The sequence below is a fragment of the Dermacentor silvarum genome, chromosome 2 (assembly GCF_013339745.2).
Source record: "Dermacentor silvarum isolate Dsil-2018 chromosome 2, BIME_Dsil_1.4, whole genome shotgun sequence".
Classification (NCBI taxonomy): Eukaryota; Metazoa; Arthropoda; class Arachnida; order Ixodida; family Ixodidae; genus Dermacentor; species Dermacentor silvarum.
In genome coordinates, this window is record NC_051155.1 from 28,439,625 (window position 1) to 28,458,083 (window position 18,459).

Genomic DNA, 18,459 nt, shown 5'->3' on the forward strand with positions numbered 1-18,459 from the left:
TTGGCAACTAGAGCATCCAGCCTCTACTTGTGACCCAGGCAAAGGTCTTGCCCTTTCTGCGTCAGTGCACTCACCGTGCTCCGGAACTGGCCCTGGAAGGTGTCAACAACCACGGACTGGTTGCGGGCCGTGTACTCGTCCCAGGCCTCCTGGGCACGGCGCTCCTGCTCATCACTCTTCAGTCCTTCGTCCAAGCGGGGACGCTTGGCCAGTGGGGGTGAGCAGCGGCCGTTCACTAAGACGCCCTCCTGCACAGAATCAGAACGTAGCGAGTGCCTTTTCCTTTGTGACATTCATTCATGCTCAAATTCCTCTGTCTCCGTCATGTCATCATTTCAATTGGCCCTGTTGACCCAGACGAACCTTGTACCGACAAAGGCAGCCCCAGCCGACGCAGTGCTGTTTTACGAATTGCACCATTCGGGCGCGGTGTGTCCGATTGCCGAATCGGGCGGACGTCTGGCAGCACTTGCAGTGATGAAGTCCGCTATCGCGCTAGCTGGGGCAGCCTGTCCATGCAGCGCTCGGCACTCCTCTTGCGCCGAAAATGAAGTTATACGCTTGTTCGGGCAGCATCGAGCAAGAGGGGCTCCGCGGCACACGCGAGATGCAGCACTTCACGGGTCTTTGAACCTGAACAGTGGAACCTCGATTACCGTATTTACACGATTGTAAGTCGACTGGAATGTAGGTCGACCCCCCCAAAATTGCATGTCTCAAAAAAAAAAGGGGGGGGGGGGGAGAGAAAAACCACGCGAGTGCATTCACACAAGGGAAATTTATTGACGGAGTTGCTAAGACTACTCATCGTCACTAGAGTCGACCTCACTGGCACTGCTGCCGTCATAGCTGATGCGGTCCCACAGCACGTCGTCATCAAGTGCAAGTCCACACTTTGCAAACGACCGCACCACGACATCGCGAGGTACAGCCGCCCACGCAGAGAGGACCCACCCGCACACAGTAGCCAGGGAGGCCAAATTTCCTCGCGCTGAAGCCGCCACTGCCGCACCACACGTTCACTGACTCCAAACTTGCGTCCCGCTGCACAGTTGTTAGTTTCCTCGGCATGGAGGATATGATAGCAGCCCATTTGAACGCTGCTGTGAACGAGCGCCGAAAGTTCTTGGCACTCATTACAGGCGCGGCGATTCAGCACAACAGCAGAAGGGACAGATGCGCGCAGCCGTCGAAAACAATCATATCTCAAAGAAAAGCTCTTCCGCCAACTACTAATACCTCCCAAACGACGGCTCATCCGCCAACTACCATACCCCCCTAACGACGGCTCTTCCGCGAACTACCAATACCCCCCAAAAGGCGGCTCTTCCATGATCGATGCTCCCACAAGAGCCGTGCGCTCGTGGCGCGCGCAATCAAAATGTATGCAATACGGTAAATTAATACGCTACGCTTCTACCGTAACCATGGAAACGTAGGTGCAAAGTTGTAACCACGCCGTAGCGCCCCTGATTTCTCGTTTCTCTTGCCGCTACTAGCGGTACACGGTTCGGTTTCGATTCTAAGTCGACCCCCCAACATTGGATTGCCAAATTTGAAAAAATGGGTCGACCTACAATCGTGTAAATACGGTATGCATCCTTGGTCATGCGACGACCCGCATTTTACTACAAACTGGTTTGGTACCGGCAAAACCCCCATAGAACTAATGTATTAAAAACCTCGATTATACGACGCAATTTTACGCCGACCCGCCTCGTATGACGCCTCTCTGAAACCATCAGAGAAAAAAAAAGACTTCTAAGCAGACAGAGGCTGGCACGTAAGCACACTGCTGCCGGCTGATAATGGGTGTGCAATACCGTATTTACTTGAAGGTAACGCGACCGCAATTGTAACAAGAGGGGCGACTTTCAGCCATGCGAAATAAAAAAAAAAGCTCATGTGATGCGAGATGAACGGAAAAAGAAATGGTACCTTTATTCAAGGAATCAGAATTCGGAAACTAGTTCACTAATCTTGGTCGTCTGAAGAGAAGACAGAGCTTTTCCTTGGGTGGTATTCTCACGCGATCACTTTAGTAGATAGTTTCACATTCCTGAAATTTCGCATGACTCGGCACTGAAACCGTCCCCAACAAGTGTTTCTGGCACTGTCCTAAGCTCGCTATCAGTGCCAAGAAAACTGTTGGCAGTATACTTCAGGGGGTTCGGTGCCGGGATGAGCCGAGTCTCGCAAAGCACAACTATCACCAAAATTGGTCGCCCGAGAATAAAGTGATCTTCCGTGCCGTCGATCTAGCTTGATATTTTAAGTACGTCTTAAAAAACTGCACAACCATTTCATTGGGGGTCAGTACCAGGCCACTTCAAGTTGCACCGAGCCTTTCTGACTGGCCTCGCATTTAAAGAAGACCTGCCGCTGGTCCCGCCATTCGCAAATCGTCGACTCGTTAACATCGACACCGAGCCGCGGTGGACTTTCCCAGCTCGTCGGCCATCAAAATTGCTTGTCTCTTGAAGCGACCGTCATACCGAATGCGCTGCGTCGCCATAACGTTGCGAATTAATGGAGTCGAACCGCAAATGGCCGTAGGGTATTGGAGCATCATAACCAGTCACAAGCACAGCGAAAACAGCATAAATTCCAATCAAACACAAGTTCTGACTTCGGTCGACTTGTCCATGAATTGGATCGAGACGTGAAGTTACAGGTTGCCAACATAACGCTAAAAATCGCGGGATTTAGAATATTTGTTTTAAAATGGTTAATTCTGCCGTTATTTGAATGTAACGCGAGGGTCGAGTACAAGCAGCGAAAATCATGAAAAAAGAAACTTACATTACAATAAAATAAATACAGTAATTTTTTTATAATTTAATCTACTTTCCTCGGAAGCAGTGCAGGTTCGTGCCGCGGGCTTATTCAGGCGGTCTGTACCTGTTTTTTGGGCAAGACTGAGCCTCACTGCCTATATTCTTAGTTTTCTGATTATACGAGGCCCGGATTACAGTGCAGTCCACTTATAACGATATTGAGAAAAACGAGAAATCCGATCGTTATAACCGATCATCGCTATATCTGGACTGCTGAAAAAAAAATGCCGAATATACCTTTGCAGTCCCGAAACCGAAAATGCCACTTGCGATAAAAAATAGACGTTGTAGAAAGTAGGCCGTGATAAATAAAACTTTTATTTATACCTCTAAATAGTGTCACGTAGTTGTGACGGTAAAGAAAACAGTCGTAAAACTGTGTATGACGAAACTGGTTGTTTATTGGGCGAACCTGTGCCCACAAAAGCAACTACACTCAAAGCACAACGATAGCGGCGAACACAGTTGGCAATGGTCGAAAATCTCATCAGCGACGAAACGCGTCAGCTTTTATACCTGAGTCACCGAATGTGCCAGATTAATCCCTGATGCCCGCGGGTCTTCCAGAAAGTTCTAGACAATTCGCGTCGGTCATACAATCAGATAACATAAGCATCGGTGAAAACAGGCAACGGAAAGAAGCATCGATAACGTTCTAGAAACTTCCGATGCAGGCGCGTCCTGCGCCGAGCGATAACGTTTAACATTTGTTAGCCGGTGGAAAGCGGCCACCGGTGAAAGATAAACATGTATACGTGTCAATAGCGTCTCAATCATTACGCATGCAGAAAAAGAAATCTGCACTTGCTTTCGCGGAGCTTTCGGATTCACAACCGCCGTGTGCATCGCGTCCATCTGCTGCGCGAACACTGGCGGCTATAATTTAGCGTGCATGAATTCAATGAGCGACTCGATCGACGACGTTGCACTTTGGTTGAACCTCGGGATCGGTGTTAAAGACAGGTCATTGTCAATCTCGTCGTCACTGCTGCTGCAGTCGTCGCCTCCGTCGCACAATGCCGCCGTCTGTCGTGTCAACGATCGCCCCGTCGGAGTTCTCTTCGCAGAACGAGGCAGCACTATTTACACTCAGAAGCTCCTCCATCGAAGCACCACTTATTTCATCGTCAGTAGCGATGTACTCCCAGAGTTCAGACACCACCGTGCTGGTTTCGCCCATGGGGGTTTCATCGCGGCGCACGAAGCCCGCCTTTTCCGTTGATCCGCATGGACACTGCTTCTAGCCTTCATGATCGTGGCGCTCCCGGTTTTCATAATTGTCGATATCGACTGCGCGAGCTCGTACTTCGAGTCTTGCAAAATTTGCAGCTTCGTCTCGAGAGACGCAGCTTTGCGCTTTGTCGGCGCACCTCCCGCTGCTTCCGCGGTGCATTTCCGCGCTCGCTGAGAGAGGGAGATTGTAAAGGGAGCGTAGGCCGCGCAGCGCCGCTTGCTTATCGCTTTCTCCCCCCTCTTGCAAAATCAGTTTCGCACCTGCCGCTGCTTCCGTTGAGAGAGAGCGCGGCAGGGAGCGCAGGCGCCCCTCGCCAGAGGAGGCATTGCCTTCGCTTATCGCCTTTCTTCCGCCCTCTCCTCGTGCGACCGCTGGTGACGCGGGGGCGATGCAGCTGGCGCCATCTAGTGCACGCTGCACCAACTTGCGATGCTCTCCGTGGCTTTCGCAATGGGCGTGCGGGCGGGATGCGCTGCGCGGTAATGCGGCAGATACGAACTTGCGTAGGCAAACTTTTCGCCCCGTCTCGGTTAAGGGTAACGTAGGAACGCAATTTTCACGATTAATCTGCTTGAAAAACACCGCCCAAAAGCAAAATTTCAATCGTTATATCCAATATGCGGTGAATAATATATCGTTATATATGTTTTTTTTCTCATAGCCCTAATGCATAAGTTGATACTCTTAGCTCGACTCATCGTTATAACCGATATATCGTTATATGTGGTATCGTTATATGTGGACTGCACTGTATACGACGGTCTTGAGTTGTCCCCTCAAAGTCGTATAATCGGGGCTCCACTGTATACCAAATAATGTCGAGCGCCTCTACAACGAACACCTATACAATGAAATGTATAATGAAGGACTTGTATAATGAAGGAATAATTGTCTCAGTTCTATTGCGAGCTGTGCACTGCACAACCTTTACAATGGAGTGACCTGCATTATGAATGATTTCAAAAGCCCCAAGCACTTCGCTATAAAGGTGTTCGACTGTATCAAAAAAATCAAATAGTAGATATTCAATTTGCGAATCTAATTATTTGAACGTTCACTATGCGATTTGATTCAGTGACATTTGAGTATTCACACACCCATACTTTAGAACCTCACCATTGGCGAGGACGCCAAAAGTGGAGCCAGTGCCACTGCCAACAACAGCGTATCCTTTAAATATGTACTGCGCCAAATACAGCAGGGCAAGTGTCTAGATGCACGCACATATTAAATGCAGTGCACTCGAGAAGTTGGTTCAAAATGTGGCTGCAGTGCAGTTCTGTCACAGTATCGTGGACGTGGCGTCACGACAGGGATATATTCCCCTTCAAAAGCAATGATGGTTGCCACCCACCTTGGGAACCTTGCAGGCAGATACAGCGATGGCTGCGGTGGGGCTGTCTGGCCGCACCTCCCCAACCACCGCGCTTTCCTCAGCCTCCGAGTACTTGCTACCACCGCACGGCTCAACCGGTAGGTGGCGGCCCCTGGGAACAAAGATAACAAAAGTGTAAGTTGGTTGGGCAAGTTGGAGAGAGTTCGTCTTAAGCGGAGACACTAAAATGCTGAAGTTTGTGCTGTCTGGTGAAACTTTTTGAAATGTCTGATGAAATTGATGCACTTCATGCTCATCAAGACCCTTGTCATACATTTTGCTTATACAGTGTAAATATATGAATCTGCAAAAACAAGCCAGCCTTTACAACGTTGTGCTGTGCCAACACCAGTGCAAGTAGACATGGAATGTGTGTGCCTGTTATTACCTGTCTAAGCCCCGTGGTCACGGTTTGTTGGCCATGACAACTGATCAGAAAGACATGACAAGAATTTGCTGTCACGGTCAGCTCACAGCTGCTATGGTGGCTAGATAGGTAGGTGTACCGTCTGCCAGGCGTGAATGCTTTTCCGCTTCGCGACGACAAACGTGGCGCTGCGGTCAGAAGCCTGTCACAAGCGGCGTGCGTCGTACACTGCTGCGGCCGTATTACAGTGGAATTGTGCCCTATTTAACATCGTATTTAAACTGAAAACCGTCTTCACGGTGATATCAGAGACGGGTACAAATTTCTGAATGCAGCGGAGCTCTGCCAGTTGCGAAGGTAATGTACTTGCCTTGTAACGCCGTTTACCGTAAAGACCCGCGCATAATACGGACCCGCATATAATACGAGGTGTTATTTGGGGATAGCAATAACGAAAAAAAAGTTTTCACCCACATATATTGCGCCCTGCGGCGCAATTGCCGATGGCCTCGGCAGCTAAAATAACTTTCCTTTTAAAGGCAGCTGGGTACTACTTTCGCGATCCCGACATCGTGCGAGATAGACTAGCAAACGTGCCGAGCCGATTACTAGCGTGGTCAAAATGGCGCCCATTGAAAGCAGCAGCAGCCTACCGGCGCCACCGCAAGATGACGCATACTCCGCTACGAGTCTTGATGATGAGCAAAAACGAACCCGAAACTCCAAGTTTTACGCTGGAAACTTTGGGATCCGCATATAATACGAGGCAGAAATTTTACATGGTAAAATTTAGAAAAAAACCTTGTATTATATGAGGGTTTTACGGTAGTTCGGTAAACATATTAAACTTGCGTCTACGAGTAGAAGCACAAGTTCTGCATGGACAAAATAGCCCTTCATAAGTTCTTCTAAAGCGAGAGAGGTGGAAATTTGCTTCTCCTGGCTTCTCCGTTGCCTAGGCAACCACCGTGCACCCGCATCGCGCTGCTGCCACTCTTTCTTCTTTTTTTCATTCATTTCTTCACTCCGCGTGTCATGCTTCTCCTCTGCATCGCCCTCGTTGTTCTGCTCTCCCGTCCACGGGCACACCTCGTTGAGAAGCGTGCTCACTACCGCACTTGTTCGCGGCGATTTTCCAGCGAAAACCACATAATAACTGGTATTTCATCTAGCACAGCTGCACTGTAAGCTGTATGCGTACACATGTAGTTCTACGGGAGAGTAAATGGGAGTCGGAAAAGGCTGTATTGTAACCAGTTCTGCACTCTAAACGGTTACATTATAAGTGGTATAAGCTGCAGTATGTAAGGGCTGTATGCGAACTGTAATTCGTGCAGGGTGTATTCTTATATCACGGAATGCACAAGAGAAATGATTTGGCTTGAAGGGATGTATATGCAATAAATATTCATATCCATACAAATAAACTCCTTTGGCTCAATTTCTTTGGCCATATTGGGGCTATTATAAAGGAGACATGCTTGCAATGTTCTTTGGCAAAATACATAAACTTCTTTTAAAGCAAGGCTTCATATGGCTAGGCGAAATCGCCTGTGTACGTACAGAAAACTATCATCATCAGCATTGGCTCATGCACGGTCATCTTCTTCCACAGCTGGCTCATTGGCGCCCCTCGGGTTGCGCTCGCATTTGTGCCACTGCTCCCACATTTGGCATCAACGTCTTCTTTCCCAGCTGGCTGCGTTGCCGCTCATCATTCCAGCGTAGAACTTCACTTCTCTTTTGTCGTCGTAATGGGAAGGCCGCATTTATGGGGGTATGAGCCAGTCATTGTCTTACATAACGGACAGATTTAATTTTGAAGCAATTTAATTTCGAAGAATCGCAAGCAGCAATGGCAGGCGAATGCTGCTAACCCCCAAGCTGCCAAGCAAACTCAAGACATCGAAGGCAAGTGACAACGGCAGCCTGTGGGCATACCGTCAGTGACATCGTTCTCTCTGTCACAGCTGAACGTGTGTGTAACCTCATAATTGACAAATACTTTAACGAACCCTCGGGATTAACCCACTGATAAACACCAGGGCCGCACATTTCAGCTTCACTAGTTAACCATCTTCAGGGAGTGGAAGGGCCGACAAAATTTTTCATGGAAAAAAAAAGAGAAATTCTTGCATTGCTCGATTATGCATGATTATTGATTACTTCTATGAGAGGAGTAGCTCGTAGCAAGCAAAACAATAGTTTGGACGGCTGATCATCGTATAATCGTATATTTAATGCAATAATTGATTAAGGTAATTCTTCGGTCGAACACGCACACCAGCAACGCCAAGCTTTTAGTGCAACTACAGCTTAAATGAAACACTGCCCTGAATCACAGCACTCACAAAGCATGTCGTAACATATTACCGTAAGGTGCTCTTTCTTTTCTGGAGTACGCTAAGCAGCCAAGTTCTTCCTGGTCACAAGGAAGTGCAAACGAGCAATAAAATTCACAGTTTCGCCCTAAAGTGAAGCATTGATTGCAATAGCAAAGTAGTAGACAGCTATACAAAGTAAGGATAGTAACGGATAGTAGTTTTATCAGCTGTATAAACTTGTAAACATTCACTTACTAACTAAATTAACCATGTGTCACACGTGGGCAAGCAAACATGAACATATCTCACCCGATGAGTGCAGAAACTCGCTGTCAAAATGCTGGAGTGAGAAAGTGTGGTAGCAGCAGCGAGCGAATTGACCTTCGTGCTGCCTCACGATTCAACGCCAACTAAGCGACGAAAACATAGCGCATGGTGGACTCTGTCTCTGTCGCTCCCCGTCGCAAATCACTTTCAAGGTAAGGCCGACGCGGCCGCGCCATACGCAGCAGCCGCGAGTAGGAGGCCACCCCCCCCCTCCCCCCCGGTTCCTTGCACTTCCTCCCCACTTTCCTCCCTTGCACACACGAGATTAAGCCACCATTGTTGGCTTACCCTCACACGCTTTCACTCGCACATACAGCATACGGCGTGCAGCGACAATGTTTTCACCCTTGGACTTTATACGAAACATCACAGCGACAGCAGAAATGTGCCTGGAGTGTCCATATAATTGCTTTCGCAATAATATTAGCTTGATGATGCTGTTCGCAACTTCGATTTTGTTCTGCATACAACCGATGACTCCTGAAGGCTTTAGCTGGTGAAAGGAAAAAAAAATCTGCTAGCAGCAAGGCATCTGGCAGTCGTTTTTTTTTAACTGTGGTTGCTGCAATTTAAGATGAATTTTCGGCACACAGAATCATTTCATGGGCCGTCTTTCAACAGGATCTTTTCTTCACTTGTGTGCAAACACTCATTCTTCACTATAGAACACGTGACTATTTCATTCACTTCCTATTTACTTGAAACGTGTGTAAGTTTGGCTCGCTGTCTCTTCAGGATTATTTTGACGGCTGACATCCCATCGGAGCCTTGCCTGTACTTTTTGTTAGAATTTTCTGATATGTAAGCTGCAGCGTCGGGTAGCATCGAAGGAACAGTGTCACTCATTAGCCGCACATACGCCATCGAAATCTGCACAACGTTCCTGCCGATCGATCATACGCTCGATGAAATGCTCATTGAAGAGGCACTGGCACATGACTAATGTGTAGGGATGGGCAAATATTCGGTATTGTCCAATATTCGGTCGAATAATTCTATATTTGTTATTCGCTTCGTTTCGAATTCAGGTATTCAATATTTTCGAATTATTCGGGCGCTCCAAAATGTCTGCTGCTGTATGTTCTACACCATTCAACGGTGCTCATATCCACTTCATAAGGAATATTTAGGTAACATATAGGTGACAATAGCGACATGCATGGTGGGTCATGCCATATCTGACTGCTCAAACCTGGCTGCTACCAAAATGTCTACCGCTGTACGTTCTACACCATTCAACGGTGCTCATATCCACTTCATAAGGAATATTTAGGTAACATGTAGGTGACAATAGCGACATGCATGGTGGGTCATGCCATATCCGACTGCTCAAACCTGGCTGCTACCAAAATGTCTACCGCTGTACGTTCTACACCATTCAACGGTGCTCATATCCACTTCATAAGGAATATTTAGGTAACATATAGGTGACAATAGCGACATGCATGGTGGGTCATGCCATATCTGACTGCTCAAACCTGGCTGCTACCAAAATGTCTACCGCTGTACGTTCTACACCATTCAACGGTGCTCATATCCACTTCATAAGGAATATTTAGGTAACACGTAGGTGACAATAGCGACATGCATGGTGGGTCATGCCATATCTGACTGCTCAAACCTGGCTGCTACCAAAATGTCTACCGCTGTACGTTCTACACCATTCAACGGTGCTCATATCCACTTCATAAGGAATATTTAGGTAACATATAGGTGACAATAGCGACATGCATGGTGGGTCATGCCATATCTGACTGCTCAAACCTGGCTGCTACCAAAATGTCTACCGCTGTACGTTCTACACCATTCAACGGTGCTCATATCCACTTCATAAGGAATATTTAGGTAACATATAGGTGACAATAGCGACATGCATGGTGGGTCATGCCATATCTGACTGCTCAAACCTGGCTGCTACCAAAATGTCTACCGCTGTACGTTCTACACCAGTCAACGGTGCTCATATCCACTTCATAAGGAATATTTAGGTAACATATAGGTGACAATAGCGACATGCATGGTGGGTCATGCCATATCTGACTGCTCAAACCTGGCTGCTACCAAAATGTCTACCGCTGTACGTTCTACACCATTCAACGGTGCTCATATCCACTTCATAAGGAATATTTAGGTAACATGTAGGTGACAATAGTGACATGCATGGTGGGTCATGCCATATCCGACTGCTCAAACCTGGCCGCTACCAAAATGTCTACCGCTGTACGTTCTACACCATTCAACGGTGCTCATATCCACTTCATAAGGAATATTTAGGTAACATATAGGTGACAATAGCGACATGCATGGTGGGTCATGCCATATCTGACTGCTCAAACCTGGCTGCTACCAAAATGTCTACCGCTGTACGTTCTACACCATTCAACGGTGCTCATATCCACTTCATAAGGAATATTTAGGTAACACGTAGGTGACAATAGCGACATGCATGGTGGGTCATGCCATATCTGACTGCTCAAACCTGGCTGCTACCAAAATGTCTACCGCTGTACGTTCTACACCATTCAACGGTGCTCATATCCACTTCATAAGGAATATTTAGGTAACATATAGGTGACAATAGCGACATGCATGGTGGGTCATGCCATATCTGACTGCTCAAACCTGGCTGCTACCAAAATGTCTACCGCTGTACGTTCTACACCATTCAACGGTGCTCATATCCACTTCATAAGGAATATTTAGGTAACATATAGGTGACAATAGCGACATGCATAGTGGGTCATGCCATATCTGACTGCTCAAACCTGGCTGCTACCAAAATGTCTACCGCTGTACGTTCTACACCATTCAACGGTGCTCATATCCACTTGAGAATGTTCTACGGCAGAGGGCACATCTTACCATATTCAGAAATGCATCTGAAGTTGAAGCCCATGCTTGACTAGATTTAAATTGTGAATGTGCCAGAGGAAACGCAATGAGCGTCCTGGGCATGTTCACCCCAGGCGTCACTTAGATCAAAGTCATGCACGGGCTTCAACTTAAGATGCATTTCTGAATACGGGGGTTAGGGTGGTTAGAGCAAATCCAAGCCCGTCCCGGTTTTCCCCATTCAATTCCACAATTAATCGATTTAGAGAATACATTTTGCATTGCATTTCGGATTTAACGACGCCATCGCAGGCCACATCTGCACTTCGGTAATCTGCGAGCAGCAAGAGACCCACACAGCAGCAGAGTGCAAGACTCGTCCCTGTTCGACTTGCGGGCCCACAGTGCCTCACGAGCGCAGTTTCTAACACACGCGTGGGAATCCACTTACGAGTCCTGCAAGCTGAGCGCCACTTCCGAATTAAGCACCTGGTCGACTCTTACTGCTAACAAACGAGGATAGTGGCTGTTTAAATGGCATGGCATTATTTGTGGTTCAGGCACGTTGATGCCGGCACGATACAGTTTCCATACAGGCTGGTTTGCTACTGCACTGCATCGGTTACGTAAGAAAAACGTATGACAAGTGTTTTGATGCGAGGTGCCGACACGGGCATTTAGGCTTATGACCAGTATGTCAAAGGCCATTTCGCAGCGAGAGTTACTGGTGACCTTAGTTTGCAAAAAATTTAAATAAGCTTTAGTGCAGCTGACTCTTCAGTTGTGTCAAAACATTTGTGGCGAGCGGTGCCTACAGCTGTAGCCGTATGGTTGTAGGGTTGCCAATTGTCCTGAATTTAGCAAAACAGTCTCGACCTTTGAGTAAACGGGCTGAGCTCCGGCTTGAACCAGTTGGGGACAGCAAAATGTCCAGACATTTTCTTTTTTTCTGCTGCATAACAATCAGTAAGCCATGCAGACTTCCTTTTATAAACCTGACAGCTGCACACTATTCTCCTTTGTCTTCTGTTACACTGTCGCAAACATAAGGGCAGTTTCATTTTTGTTGTCGCTTTATGTTTGTTGTAGCGCCCTAACTGTTCACAATTCCTCAATCTGCATTTGTAGTGTTAGCCAGGCAACTACTGCCCCTTTCTTGTCGTAAATCGCAACATCGTAGGACTAAAAAATTTTTAAAAATCTTCATCGCCCGTACAGTCTGGCAACTCCTGGCACTGACAGGGTCGATCTTCGCCAACTCAACATGCCTACAACCTGATTAGGATGGACCAAACTTGCTATCAAAGCGAATGAAGCATTCACAATTCATTTCAAAACAGCAAGGATGTCCTGTGCAAGTGTGATACCATTCTAACATTGCCACTCCAGTGAAAGCCACCACGAACCAAAAGTAAGACAACACATGCTAATGTTCCACTATGGCACACGAGCATGCAGTTCAGTGCGGCATACATGTCGCCCATGATGGTTCTTACCGGAGAGGCACAGCTGCTTCCCAGGAACTAGTTGACGATTCACTGCCACTGCCCTGCAAAGGGGAACCTCTCGAGTCCCGGCCAGCCCGGTTGGTCTGCTCGTGCAGTGTGTCCAGAAGCAGCGTCAAAAACTCCTGGCAGTCGTGCTGGGAACACACAAGCCACGCTTGAAGATCATTCTACCTGTGCACTCATACACGATGGAGTCAAGCATTGATTGTAAAACGGGAAATTGAACAATGCAATGACACACAGCAAACCAGGTGGTTCTTTAGCCAATTTCATACCTGCTTCACCTCGCAGCAAGGCTAGGAACCTAGCAAGCAGGCAACTCAGATGTGCATCCACACAGCAGATGGCATCGCATTTGGCTAGGCTGGTTACTCAATATATCTTCTCCCAACCAAATCAACCCCTGTACCCAAGGGGAAAAAACAAAAGACTAAAACTTGTTTCTCTCGGTAGATATGCCTCCAGGTTTATGCCAGTATATGAAAAAGTTTCAAGCTCTTTAACTAACGTTGTAGTAAAATGTTCTACGCTTCTAATACTGCCAGCGCATTTTACAGACCACGCTGTGGATGAGCAGCAACAGCCTCACCTGGCGGCAGTCACTGAATTGGGGGCAGGCCTGTGCCAGCGCCTCCTTGAACGGGGCCGGCCGCAGGCACGAGTAGCTGCCACTCCACACCTGCCGCAGAAGATGCGCCAGCTGCGATGTCAGGGAGTCCTCGTCCTCTCCTCTCTCCCCGGCGTCCTCCTCCCCGGAGCGAGCCAGAAAGTAGGAGACCAGGCGGCCATTGCTCAGCAGGCACTGGAGGCCCGCATTCATAAAGCACGTGTTGCCCAAGTTGCGCAAGCCACACACTCCCCGCACCGATGGAATGGCCTGCTCCACCGCCAGCAGGCCTCCTGTGACAAGCACAAGGATTAATACCACATGCTCAGAAAGCTTCACACTAGAGGCGAGTCTCACAAGAGTGCCTACCGAGGGCCGCTAATATATAGTAGAACCCCGTTCATACGTTTTGCAAGAGAGAACGAAAAAAAAAAAAGCGTCATAGCCTGGAAAACGTAACAGTGAGCAAGGGCACAAATCACCTCAACACCATCAGAAACAGCTCTGAGTGGCTGCCAGTACAGTTATTAGACATCTAGGTGCTCGTACTGTGAGCGGGGATGGCACGTGTATACAGTATAGCGGCAAGTTGGGCTAGTTGATGGATGCTCGTCTTCACGTGTATGCAGTCCCGATCCCAGATATATCGAACTCGAAGAGAATTGCGAAATAGTTCCGTGTATCGATCATTCAAAATATAAAATATGACTATCCGTAGCACGTCGCTGACAGTTCCCTGAGATCGCGAAAAGCCGGAACTGACCAATTTGCTTCTCTAAGACCATGTCGACTGCACAAAACTTGGCATATTTTTTGCTCCTGAACGTTAGAAGTTGCTCGTGCTGGGGAATGGTCTTAGCAAAGCTAACCTTAAAGCTCGCGTTGCTCATACTCAGGACCATGGTGCGTCTCGTGCGCGTTGTGCATTTTTATTCAAGAAAAGGTAGAAATACATACAAGGCGGAAGCAAACTAGCCTGTATGAATGCACGCTGTGCTGCCATCAGGGCCCTTGTACAGCGAATCGCACAAGAACGTGCCCGGCCGCGTGTCCTTCTCAAGATGCGTCAATTAAACGGCCGTTCGTCATACGTGGCCAACTGTTCTGCCGGGTTCCGGAACCGGCTTTCTGTTGAAAACAGTCATCCTCGCTTCTCAACAGTCCTAAAAAGTCCGTAGTTCTCTTGCGTCCACTCAGCATTCTGATGTCTTGTGGCTGGTACGTACTCCCTTCGTTCTCAGCCCTTCCCCTCCGGACTCTGCGCCGGTAATTGCCGACACGCAGCAAGTTTCAAAAGTGCCGTTAAGCTTTACAGAACATTCAAGGCCGTTCTCATTGACATGCAACTGTGCATGCCCAAAAGAAACGCGTTCAGCGTGGACCTGCCTATCGCACAGTGGCGAGTCTTGCACGTCGTCGTCGCAAGGGCTCTTTCCACAAAGTGCAGATGTGGGGTGCGGTGGTTTTGGTAAATTCGAACTAAGGTAAAGATCCGTCCAAGTGGAGGTTGGGGTCGGATTCACTTTGGCCACTCACAGAATCCTAAAATACCGTTCGCGGAAAACCTTTGTCTACAAGACAACAAGCCTAGCGGCGCCAGTTCGGCAACCCCCGCACGGTGCCATTCAATGAAAAGATTTAGTGCCATCCACGCCTTCTTGTGGAGCGCATATCAGACAAAGCCCTGTCACATTCTTGAAGCACAGTAGTGATCTGCTCTTGCCAATAACGTACTTCCGCAGTTTGCACGAGCCATCCATATGTGCAGCGAGCTAAACTGAAGCATACTGCTCATTCTTCCTCCATGGCATATACTGCCCTTCAGATTCAATATCTCGTCTGACAGCATCTGCCAAAACAGGGCCATTTCAAATTTTTCGGCATTAAATATTTACGCTGATGCAAGAAGTGATCGCGTATTCGTTAGGAGGAACGCACTTGCAGGGGCGCGGCATGGTGCAGCGTTTGATATATCGAATGTCTTGGTAAACGAGAATTCGATATACACATAGTACAACAGTATACTTTTGCATTGGATTTTCAAGGGAATTTTACAAGTGTTCGATATAAACAATAATTCGATATATCCGAGCTTGATATGTCCGGGATCGACTGTAATTAAGGGACACGTACAACGTCCTGTGACAGTAGCCCCTTTCTGCTCTTGATATGTTTCACCTCAATATTTTCCATATATACCTCAATGCATAACACCGCTTTATTGCAGCCAAGCTGACTAAAGTGAACCGGCAATTATGCGACACAAATAAGACCCTTGGAGGTGGCAAAATAATTTAGCCCTGTGCTCGGTGGATTTGATCCTTTCAAGAAGCTAAAGCTCGCGCAAGTGCATGTTCCTCGGGCAGATGCAAGAAAGAAGCTCTCATTCATCGCCAACTGTTCTGTGCACGTTTTCTCCCGATGCTTCTGCAACTTCAGTCACTTGTTGCAACATGCAAGAGCAAATTTACATGACCGCCGTGTTCAAACGCAACGTAAGATGCGGGAACATTACAGAATTGTGACGTGTCAAATGGGAACATAATACATGCATGGAGGTCACTGGTATTTAGGTTGGGACCGCGAAAACACGACGTAGCAGCCAGGAAGGCATAACGGCGAGTAACGTATCAACAGAGTTTTGCTGTATACGTGGCACACCAGAACCATCACGCAAGAATCAAACACGGACAACTTACAAAAGCCCAGAACACACATTCTTTTGGATGTCTATGTGCACCCACAAGAGACGCTGGCAAAATATGAGCAGAAATTGCATAAGTATTTTCCCCACTAGCACACAAGGAGAGGAGAGCAGACAAACCTCTCCTCTGCTGCTGCTCTGCCAGCAGTCCCACCTCCCTCAAAACCATTTGCAAGCTTAAGTCATCACATGCACATGGAGCCCCAGACTTACTAGACCAAATGAGCAGTTGCAAAAACAGATATACAGCCATTATATGCATCTTACATTGTATCGAACATATTTATACTCCTGGAACATTTTCACAGCAGCACATCATGAGAAAATGAGCAAATGTATGTGCATGTGTCTTTTCTATAATAACTGTGCATCAAAAACATTAGAAATCAAAGAAGTTCTTTCTAGCTTTTAAGCATTATGCTGCAACAGTTGTTCATCAGTGATCGGCATGCCAGGATGCACTTGGTAAGATGGTGCAAATTATAATTGAAGTACAATGACATCTTGTTATAACATATTACAGTAAAACCTTAATAAGTAGTTGGCGGGGAAAGTAGACCAGGTATGCACTAAGTGATGTAATAATTAACTTTTTCCTTGCTATAGGGAATATAAGTGATTTTTGTAGGTTACGCAATTTTTTTTTTCTGGGGGAACTACTGCACTCAATATTTAAAGTAATACATAAACAAAAGGAGAATGAATGCACTTTTCACGCATAAAAGCTTTGTTAACAAGATGAATGTCATAAAAAACATAAAATGCCAAAAACAAGATTGTGGGATAAGCTTGAACAAAGCTTGTAATGACATGTTTGTATCTACTAAGATAGAAATGTAACGAAAATTATGAGATATACAAAATGTATGCCATCTAATAGGCACTATCTCGGAGGAAATCAAAATTTTTTATTGAACAGGTATTCCGCCACAAAAATGTAAGTGCAAACACTTCAGTTTTGCGTGCTGAGCTGCGGCCACCGATGTTCCGGGCTGGTTTGCATCGTCGTCGCTCTCAGAGTCAAAGTCAACGAAAAAGCAGCGTCCTCAAACTCTCTGCTGCACGATCCATCGATGATATGCTATCTTTCGAAGCCCGCGCGCTTCAATCGGAGGCAGTGCATTTAAAAATCACCACGTTGCGGGAAAAAAAGCGAACTGCTTAGAAAACTAAAATATAGTTCTCCTTCCCATGATAGATATATCAGAGCACAGATTTAGTACAGTAAATACCTAATTAAGTGTCAGGAATAATTAGAAACAATTAAGGAAAGATTAATTACCACACACCAAAGCACACATTCGTACACTTGAGATACCCGCCGCATCAGTAACGGTTTGGCTCCATGTGCGTGGCAGTTTCCCACTAGTTCCGTTCGCCATGGAAGTAGACGACGAGGACGCCAGGCCAAGTGTTGTGTACCGTCAAATTTCCGACGACGAGGACACTGGGCCTAGTGTAGTGTCGTGTAGTTTACATCGTTTACATCAAGAATTCACCAGCATTCTCTGTGTCTGTGTTGTACTTCACTTTAATAACACAAAGTTAACACAAGGAAAACGCAAAGTTAACCCAAACAATACGCCAGGGTGAACCAATGCCGAGGTTAAAGTGCCACTAGCAGACACCTAAGTCAAAGATTAGGATCGTTTCTAATTTTTTTTTTCTTGGTGCTTATGCGTGTCCCCACGCATACAGTGGGCCCAATGCTGAGCTCCAGATTCTGACCACCAGTTTCTCCACGTGCCTCCCCTCCTCCTCCCCGCATTATCATGCAGCTGCTGTAGTCGGGAATTGAACCCGTGACCTCGCTCTCAGTGGCAGAATCTTATCCTTACCCTTTGGAGTAGGCGGCGTGTGGTCGCTGTGTGGTGCCAGGGGTGCGTCCTGCAGGCTGCTGAACAGGGGCGACAGGGGGCCCCCTTCCTCCTGGACGGGCCAGAGCGCAGTGTCCTCCTCGGGGAGACCCATTTCCCCCCTGGCTACCTCCTCGGGCAGCTCGCCCCCACGCTCCGTCTCAGGCGACAGGGTGCTGCGCACACAAGTGGGAGAAGAAAAGGGCATCAGCATCACCACAAGTGGACCACTTCGAGCAATGAGGCCACATTTTTGTAGGAAATTCCTTACATAACAACCCTTTTATAATGATCAATAGACTGGCGTAATAAGGAAAACAGCTCAAACACAGGCACTGGTACATTTCAAGTGCTATGGTATCGGTGTAATAGTTTCTCTAGCCTCAGTCCCATGTTCACACTGTTTGACGTAATTATGTCATCCCACCAACAAGCATGGCTAACAACTTATCACCAGACTACTTTTTTTATGCCTCAAAACTGCAGCT

At 47.2% G+C, this 18,459-nt stretch overlaps 1 protein-coding gene across 1 annotated transcript in view; it reads right to left on the reverse strand.

Annotated features, from left to right (window-relative positions):
• Window positions 1-18,459, reverse strand: part of LOC119441385 (ubiquitin carboxyl-terminal hydrolase 11) — a 99,054-nt gene that overhangs the window by 56,523 nt on the left and 24,072 nt on the right. Inside the window, exons 3-7 of the mRNA XM_037705999.2 lie at window positions 17,954-18,147; window positions 13,394-13,704; window positions 12,793-12,938; window positions 5,426-5,558; window positions 75-248 (exon numbers count right to left, since the gene is read on the reverse strand). Coding sequence (XP_037561927.1) covers window positions 75-248; window positions 5,426-5,558; window positions 12,793-12,938; window positions 13,394-13,704; window positions 17,954-18,147 — 958 coding nt within the window. The remainder of the gene's footprint in view (window positions 1-74; window positions 249-5,425; window positions 5,559-12,792; window positions 12,939-13,393; window positions 13,705-17,953; window positions 18,148-18,459) is intronic.